Source organism: Alexandromys fortis, unplaced genomic scaffold (assembly GCF_014885135.2).
Source record: "Alexandromys fortis isolate MF-2015 unplaced genomic scaffold, M_Fortis_MF-2015_v1.1 scaffold_89, whole genome shotgun sequence".
NCBI classification, from domain to species: domain Eukaryota; kingdom Metazoa; phylum Chordata; class Mammalia; order Rodentia; family Cricetidae; genus Alexandromys; species Alexandromys fortis.
The window spans coordinates 2,022,756-2,032,269 of NW_026067973.1; the positions used below are offsets into that span (position 1 = coordinate 2,022,756).

Genomic DNA, 9,514 nt, shown 5'->3' on the forward strand with positions numbered 1-9,514 from the left:
AGAGTTCTGCTCTAGAACTTCTACCTACCGTGTGAAAGTTCCTGGGTTCAATCTCCAGTGCTAGATGGAAGAAGAAACAGCTGTGGGGGTCAACTGACGATTCACAGAACAGTTAACCTTCTATAGAAGTACCAGAATCTTCCTAGTTTGTTTTTTTTTTTTTTTTTTTTTGCCACACTGACATCAAATCGATGTCATTTTTGAGAAGATTTTATACCATTTTCTTGAGACAATACCAAACCTGTAAAGATTTGATGAAACCTATTCATTTTTTCATAGTCACAGTATTGGGAGTGGGATTTGTTTGACTCCCTCTAAATGGTATTTGGAAGCCTGATCTAGCATAGTGTCCACCAAAAAGAATTTATACCAATAAAAATAGCGGGAATACACTAATTGTGCTGGACACTTCTAAGCATTTGGCACAGCATCCATTATTAAAATGCTGTTCAATAACTTGCCCCCAGTAGTACAGTTATGATCGGGCCCCATATTCAAACAGGTGCTATGTCTGATCTGAGTTTTCATCAGGGCAGGATCTAGTTAAGTCGGCTTTGGCCTCCGGCTGGGACAGTGCCGGCTGAGGGTGTTGCACGTGTGCATCCTAACAGGAAAGCAAAACCGGACTCTTACATACACACCCACCCAGCCACCCACCCACACCCAGCAAAGGAGTCATTACGTCTATCAGTCTCATGCTTTGGGCTTCCGCTCCTGGCTCCACCCCCATCCGTTTCCAGTAGAAGAAGTTTGTCCCCCGCGCCGAGCCGTTGCTCCGCCCTCGCCGCTGCCATGGCGGCAGCTCCGCCGGTCTCCAAGGCTGAGTATCTGAAGCGTTACTTGTCTGGGGCAGATGCCGGCCTGGAAGGAGGTTCAGAGTCCGTTCGGAAGAGGCGCAAAAAACGACCGAAGCCGGGAGGCGCCGCTGGCAAGGGGTGAGTGGACTTGAGGGGACGTCGCGCTGCCCCGTTGCGCCTCGGCCGCAGCTCTTCCTCCTCCCCGCCCGCGCGGCGCTCCGAGCGCTGCCGACCCCGGCCGGAGCCCAGGCCCCGCTCCACTGCTCAGGGGCGAGCTTGTCGCCACGGCTGGCAGCTCAGGCCTCATCCTCTGAGCAGCGCCTTCCATGTGTTAAGGCTAGCTGGAACTTTCCTCACTGTTTTCCCGCCTTTGTAACCTTGCATTGTCCGTCGAACAGATTGGAAAGTCTTGCCCCAGAATAGTGGAGCTTATTCAAAGCCCCAGGGCTTGCTTTTTTTTTTTTTTTAATTTTATTTTAGGGTCTAAAAATTGTTTCTGGGAGATTCAAAGTATCAGGAATTGATCTGGAATCAAAGATCCAAGTCCTGTTACTCTTATCTACTAACAGTATCAATTAACATGGGTGCAGTTCATCTCAAATGTCTTGGCCTCTTTCCACAAACTTCGACTGTATAACTTTCAGAACCTTGGGATGATGAAGTAGACATTGTTTTAAGGTTCGAAGTGGGGTGTGCTGAGACAGATTTCGGATGAAATACCCTGTAGTGACTTGGCCCCTGGAACCTGGAAAGTTTGGGATAGGGGATCCAACATTAGCCCACAGAACAAAGCAAATTCCCTATATACTTTAGCGCAGCTGCCCTAAGTTTAGCAGCTTATTAAGAAGGTGCTATTTTGGATACAAGGTCGAAACTCTGGAAGCTAATCCCATTCTTACACCCACCCTGGGTCTGCTACTTGCTAGGAGCTTAGCAGTTTAGAGAAGGTGCTAGATAGAATATAAAGCGTGGCTCACCCCTCCCCTCCATGGGGGCAGCATCGTGATCTAACAGTATTATTCCCATATCTCAGCTGAGAAAATTTTGTGGCCCACTGAAGTGGGTAAACTAATTCCTCCTTTGCCCAGACTTATCTTCATTTGGAACTTGAGCCTGGCATCATTTGGAGATGGAATCTTGGGGGTGTTGCCAGTTGAGCCTATATCCAGTTAAGGTGGGTGCCAAATTCAGTGGGTTGACATCCTTATAAGAAGAAGCAATGCCATGCAGAGAAAAACGTTTAAGCTTTGTAACAGCACTAGAGTTTGAATCCCAGCCATGCTATTTATGTTTATAGCCTGGGTGGTCTTGGGCAAGAGAGATCATCTCTCTGAGACTCTGTGTCCAAGGCTTTAAAGCAGTGACCCTGAACACTATCGTTTGTCAGAAATGGCTGTTGTGATTAAAGATGCATCCTGTGTTCCTGGCTTTTCAAATACCTCTTTGCAGCACAGTTTGTCTGTGCGGATCACGTTATTGGCTGCCGTCATCGTTCAGTAGTTGGTGGACTGGTTCCTCAAGTCCACAGGTACTTAAGTTCCTCCACACAACGATACGGTATTTGCGGGAAAACTATTCATATCCTCTTTAAATAATCTCTGGGTTACTTTCAACACCCACTGTAGCTTAGATGGTGTACTGGCTGGTTTTGTGTCAATTCAGCATAAGCTAGGGTCGTCAGAGGAAAGAACCTTAGCAGAGGAAATGCCTCCATGAGATCTGACTGTAAGGCATTTTCTCATTTAGTGATGTATGCTAGAGGGCCCAGCCCATGGTGTGTGGTGCCATCCCTGGGCTGGTGATCTGGGTTCTATCAGAAAGCAGGCTGAGCAAGCCATGGGAAGCAGGCCAGTAAGCAGCTCCTCTCCTTGGCCTCAGCATCAGCTCCTGCCTCCAGGATCCTGCCCTGTTTGAGTTCCTGTCCTTGACTTCTTTCAGTGATGAAAAGAAATGCTGAAGTGTAAGCCACATAAATCCTTTCCTTAACTTGCCTTTTGGTCAAGGTGTTTTGTCACAGCAGTAGGAGCTCTAAGGCAGATGGTATACCAGTACTTGTTACATCGTTTAGGGCATTGTCACCAAAGAAAGTCTGTATTTGTTCAATACATTGGTAATTGTCTTTCTTTCTGTCAGTCTGTCTTTCTGTCTTTCTCTCTTTTCTTTCCTTCCTTCCTTCCTTCCTTCCTTCCTTCTTTCTTTTTCTTTTTCTTTTCTTTTCTTTTTTTTTGTTTGTTTGTTTTGTTTTTCGAGATAGGGTTTCTCTGTGTAACAGTCCTGGCTGTTCTGGAACTCACTTTGTAGACCAGGCTGGCCTTGAACTCACTGAGATCCTCATGCCTCTGTCTCTCAAGTGCTGGGATTAAAGTCGTGCGCCCCCACTGCCTGGCCTGGTAATTTTCTTTTCCCTGGGTATTTTTAGTCTGTAGTAGGTTGAATATGCAGTTGCAGAACCCATTGGTATGGAGGGCTGACTATGTCCTGTGACAGTTGTGTTGAAGAGGCCTTGATGAACAAGACTGACTTAGTCAGCAGGATATGGTGGTAGATACTTAACCACCCAGCACAGGGGAGGCTGGGGCAGGAGAACAGGGTTTGAACCTAACCACAGGGAGAGTATGGGCGGTGGGGGGGGGGGATGAACAAATAAAAGAATGTCCTAGCCCTTGGCTGTTGGAACTTAGAGTTTAATGGGAATGTGGGCTTTATACAATCAGTGATTCAACAAATTGATTTAACTTGTTTGATAAATACAAATGAAAACATTCTAAGAGTGTGTAGAGGGATTTCCAGCTTGGGAGTAGGAGACAACAAGAAAAATACATCCAAGAAAGCTATTCAGTGTCAGAACCCAAAGAAAATGAGATCACTGGTTAAGGGAGAGGAGAGTGGGCCTGGCAGAGGGAAGGGGCTGCATTTGTAAAACCTGATAGAGTAAGAAATTTGACTCAATCCAAGATAGACAGTGATAGACCAGGAGATGGCTTAGTGCTTGCCAGCAAATGTGACAACCTGAGTTCAGTCCCATGAACCCACATGGTGGAGGGAGAGAACCGACTCCTGCAGTTGTCCTCTGGCTTCCATATGCGTGCTGTGGTACATGAATATACCGTCATATATAAACACACGATAAATAAATGTAAAAAAACCCAATAGGCTAGTGTACATAGGCCTGTGTCCCAGAATGAGTGCCTTTTTGAGCCTTTTATTGTTCCCATCTAGAATGCGGATTGTTGATGACGATGTGGGCTGGGCAGCTATCTCTACCACTAAGCCGGAAAAGGAGGAGGAAGAGGATGGAGATTTGCCTGTGGTATGTATCTTGGAGTCTTGTTGGGACGTTGAAATGATTCAGGTGTCTCATCCTTGACTCCCCATTGTGGGCTAAAGCTGAAGGGGAAAGCTGAGCAAGGGAAGAGGTGACACAAAGAGCTGTCTGGTGCTGTTTTTGTCTATGATGCTCGTACAAATGATCCCAAAGTAGTGATTTGACTGTGTGCTAGTGTGAATATGATGAGTTTTTAGCAGAAGGTTTTGAATTTTGAACTTCCAGCCTAGCACTGTTCGGGTATGATAGTCAGGTGACCAGAAGGAGACACAAGCAATTCTCTGCATGCAAGGACTTAGGTAGACTTAGTTTATTGAGTACCAACCATGTACCAGGCACTGCCGAGCAAACACAAAGGATCTCATTCAGTCTTCAGAGCAGTCCTTTGTATCCTGCTTCTAGAAATAAGGGCATTGAGCTTAGTGATGGGGCTCGCACCTTTCATCCCAGCACTCGGGAGGCAGTGGCAGGCGGATCTCTGAGTTGGAGGCCAGCCTGGTCTCCAGGACCGCCAAGGGATAGAGCTCAGAGTATTATATGAGGAGTGATGGTGGGACGTGGGGAGCAGAAGTAGTACAGAGGAATGATGGCCTGCATTTGATTCCATTTTTACGGTTGGCTAGCCTAGGGTCATTTACCTTCTCTGGGTCACAGTTTGCTGGTCGGTGGCCTCGGATCTTTCTTGGCAGGATTATGGTAAAGAACTGACTAGGAGAATCATGCTTGCACAGCTGCTCTGTATAGCTGCAGCCACGCTGAAAGTCTCAGTCAGAAAGGGCTTAAGGTCAGAGTTAGGATGGAGGAAAAGAAGTTCTCTGAGGGCAGATAGGGGTTCAGTAAAACCAAGAATGTTCTTTTGCTGTTGCAGAATACAGGGACTGACGTGAAAGGTGAGTTCTGCATCGGGGAGGATTCTATGAGTGATAATTTATCATTGATCGGGAAGATTGGAGGCTGTCTCTGAACGTTCTGTAATTTGGTGTATGGCCAGTAGTTCCCTTTAGTTGGATTCAAGACCTGTCATTGTGACAATCACAGGAAAGGCTTCGTAAGGGCCGAATCTTTGATTAGCGATAGGCAGGTTAGAAAGGCCGTGTTCTCACTGTGCGTGGAAACTAAAAATGTGGAAGGAACGAGCTTTTCACGTACACATGGCTTTTGTACGCCAGCAAGATTACTAAGAAGGTCTGCGTGACTTTATCTCTGGGGGGAGAGTGACTGGTCAGAGGAAGCCTGCAGTCACTAGGGTGACAGTGCTCACGGGCCAAGAGTAACAGCACTGCTGCATGTTTCCTGATGCCACAGGGCAAGTGTTAGGAGGCTCTTGTGACGAGTGCTCCTTGGCCGGATTGTGCAGTCTCTTACTGCAGTGTCCCACTCCTGCAGGTGGCTGAGTTTGTGGATGAGCGTCCAGAAGAGGTGAAGCAGATGGAGGCCTTCCGCTCCAGTGCCAAATGGAAACTCCTGGGAGGTAAGTGTCAGCAGCAGATACTCTAAATGTCTGCTCTATAGGGCAGGTCCCTGTAAACCTTCTTGCTTTAGAGCAGTGGTTCTCAACCCCTTTGGGGGTTGCCTATCAGATATTATTTCATATTACAAATTACATTATAAATACTTATTTTACGAATCATAGCAGTAACAAAATGACAGGAAGTAGCAGTGAAATAATGTTATGGTTGGGGTCACCGCAACATGAGGAACTGTGTTAAAGGTCACAGCATTAGGAAGTTGAGAAGCGCTGCTCTAGAGGAATGCGTTGCTTGTTTCATTGTGTCAGTGATTATGCCAATTGTGGGAAAAAGGTGTCGGGACTTCTGGAGGAGGACACAGGGCATTAGAGACTGACTTGTTAGACCATGACTGTTTAGAAACCTTTTAGCCCCGTTCCTCCCTGGTCCACAAGAGGGAGCAGTTGGTACCAGCAGGACTTTGGAAGGACCATATGAGTAACAGGAAGAGCATGGAGGCCCAGGCTTCCCAGGCTTGTGAGAGTTAAGAAATCTGTATAAAGCATTGCTCCACAGTAGATAACAGTTAATGTTTGATTTCTTCTTCTTTTTTTCCCCCTGATTTCCCCTCTTAAAAGGGGAGCATAGTGACATGGATTAAATACTTAGTACGTTTCATTTGATGTGTACAAGTTTAGTCACTGTGCCTTTAAAAAGGAGTGAGTAAGCCTGTAAATGATCTAGACTGCATAGCAACAGGAGTCACTGGAAATGAATTGGATTAGGAAGGAAAAGACTGGGATTGGGGCATGTCTCCTCTGAGTAATGGTGGCCTTAGGGGATCCCCAGAACCTCTGTTTTCATGTCTGTTAGACATGATCACCTGCCCTGCTTACTATAGGAGTACTATGAATGAACGTGCTTTAAGTGCTTTGCACACTGGGGTCTTGGGAGGAAGTGAGAGGAGTTACTCTTTAGGTTGTCTGTGAGTGCTGCTTTGCTGCCCCTAAGCACAGGAGCCAGGTAGACCTTATGGGCTTTTCCAGTAGTTCAGAGATAGGTGTTTCTGGGCCATGTTTTTAAACTGGGTGAGATGTGCACGATGATCTGTGGGGAATCTGATTGTTTGCTTTTGTGTTTAGACCACAGTGAAGATGGGCATTTCCGTCATGATGAGCAAGATCCATCTTCTCCTAGGAGGGTTCGTCATGACACCCCGGATCCATCTTCTAGGAGATCCCGTCATGACACCCCAGATCCTTCTCCTCCCAGGAAGACCCATCATGATACACCAGATCCGTCTCCTCCTAGGAGGGCCCGTCATGACACCCCAGATCCCTCTCCCCCAAGGAGATCCCGTCATGACACCCCAGATCCCTCTCCCCCAAGGAGATCCCGTCATGACACCCCAGATCCCTCTCCCCCAAGGAGATCCCGTCATGATACCCCAGATCCCTCTCCCCCAAGGAGATCCCGTCATGATGCAGACACATCTCCTCCTAGAAGGGTCCGCCATGACTCAGACGCTTCTCCCCCCAGGAAGTCTCATCGTAATTCTTCAGGTGTATCTCCTAGGAGAGGCCATCCTGGTTCCTCGGGTGTCTCTCCCCCCAGAAGGGCCCATAACCACTCCCCTGACACAGCCACACATAGGAGGACTTTTGACACTTCAGACCCACAGCCTCTCAGGAGGGCTCGTCATGACTCCCCTGATTTGGAACTGTCCAGAACCAAAAGTAGTAAAGCTGCGGAAAGATCCTCTAGCAAGACTGTACACCAGAGGGGGCTGGGACCCTCTCACTCATCACTCTCCAAGAACAGCAAGTACGGGCAGGACTCTGACCTTTCTCCACGGAAACGGCAAGCAAAGGCTCATGTTGGCGCAAAGAAGCAGCTTGATCCTAAAGGTGAGCATATGGCTGTTTGTAAGAGGAACTTGATCTTGTGAGTATGAGAGTGAGTTTCCTTGGAAACATTTTGAAACATGAGCGGCTAGGCATAGAGTTAAAAACTCCCAGGGGTAGGGAGGAAAGTCCTTATGTGCTCTTGCTCACCCTTGTAACCCATAAAAAGGCACTGATGGGGCAGGCGAGGTGGCTTTGTGGGTAAAATAATTTTCTGTACCAGTGCAGTGAAAGGAGAAAACTGACTCTGAATGCTGTTCTCTGTCCTCCACATGTGGGCGCCTGCACTCACACACACATACAGTAATAATGGATGCAAATGAAAGCTGTGAATAGAATGCACAGGAAGGTTTTCACCAATTGTCATTCAGACACCGTCATTGTTAGTGTTGTAGCCAGGGCCTTGGGTGCTTCTGGCATGCATGAGCCTGGCTGTGCAGAGTGTACCTGCTATGTATGATCTTGCATGAGCCTGGCTATGCAGAGCGTACCTGCTGTGTGTGATCTTGCATGAGCCTGGCTGTGCAGAGTGTACCTGCTATGTATGATCTTGCATGAGCCTGGCTGTGCAGAGTGTACCTGCTATGTATGATCTTGCATGAGCCTGGCTATGCAGAGCGTACCTGCTGTGTGTGATCATGCATGAGCCTGGCTGTGCAGAGTGTACCTGCTATGTATGATCTTGCATGAGCCTGGCTATGCAGAGCGTACCTGCTGTGTGTGATCTTGCATGAGCCTGGCTGTGCAGAGTGTACCTGCTATGTATGATCTTGCATGAGCCTGGCTATGCAGAGTGTACCTGCTATGTATGATCTTGCATGAGCCTGGCTATGCAGAGCGTACCTGCTGTGTGTGATCATGCATGAGCCTAGCTGTGCAGAGTTTACCTGCTGTGTGTGATCTTGCATGAGCCTGGCTGTGCAGAGCATACCTGCTGTGTGTGATGTTGCTTGCTCTCTTCACTCAACAAAGTTTCTTTGGTTTGTAGGTATTGTTATGTTACTGTGATTTTCTTTCTTTTTTTATTTTTAACCTTTTTATGTTATATAAATTGACTCAGCCATTTTCCTGAGATTGCATGCTTTGGATTATTTCTAGCTTTGCTCTTAGGATAGTTGACAGTCATCCTGTACATATACTGTTGGAACAACTATGGATTGTTTCTTATCTTAGATCTCTTGGGGATTTAAGTGACAGGTTCCTAGAAAGCTGAGCAGTTGTTTGCTAGGTCAAAACGTGTGGCCATTGCTACAACCTGGTACCCACTACAGGAGGTAAACAGTGATACTGTCATCGAGAGCAGACCTATGCATTTGTTCTAGCAACTGTTTTGATTTTAAAGTTAAATTACTTTTGTTGTAGAAGGAGCAGGCTGTGTCCTGCTGCTCAGTCGGTAGAGCATGAGACTCTTAATCTCAGGTTGTGGGTTTGAGCCCCATGTTGTGCGCCGAACTGTTGTAGAAGGAGAGTGGGCTGCGTCCCGCTGCCTGGCTAGCTTAACCCCCAAAATAAACACAAAAAAATTGTATAAATTTAATTACTGTCTGGCCCATTATATCTGGCCTCTTCTTGGCCAACTCTCACATCCTGATCTAACCCATTTCCGTTAATCTGTGTATCACCACAAGGTCGTGGCTTACCTGGAAAGATTCAGCGTCTCTGACCTGGCGACTTCATGGTGGCTCTCCCTGTCTGCCTTCCTCCTCCCAGCCTTCTGTTCTGTTTACTCCGCCTGCCTAAATGCTGCCCTATCAAAAGCCCAAGGCAGTTTCTTTATTCAACCAATGAAAGCAACACATAAATTACTTTATTATTCTTGAGTTTGAGGACATCAGCACATACTCCAGGCCTTCCTGACTCTGCCATACCACGAGGGCTGACTCCAAACTCTTCTGTTGATTCTGGACAGAGTGGCAGTGGTAGACCAAAGTATAGATGAATATCTGAAATCTCACATACTTTTCAAAGTCCCCAGACACTGGTGGCCAGGACTCAGAGCCCCTGACTTTGTTCTCCGTGTCTCCTGTGCTTGTTTTATGT

At 47.1% G+C, this 9,514-nt stretch overlaps 1 protein-coding gene across 1 annotated transcript in view; it reads left to right on the forward strand.

Annotated features, from left to right (window-relative positions):
* The first annotated feature begins 247 nt into the window (after positions 1-247).
* Positions 248-9,514, forward strand: part of Bud13 (BUD13 homolog) — a 22,750-nt gene continuing 13,483 nt past the window's right edge. Inside the window, exons 1-4 of the mRNA XM_050156205.1 lie at positions 248-935; positions 4,017-4,107; positions 5,509-5,593; positions 6,713-7,495. Coding sequence (XP_050012162.1) covers positions 793-935; positions 4,017-4,107; positions 5,509-5,593; positions 6,713-7,495 — 1,102 coding nt within the window. The 5' untranslated portion in view covers positions 248-792. The remainder of the gene's footprint in view (positions 936-4,016; positions 4,108-5,508; positions 5,594-6,712; positions 7,496-9,514) is intronic.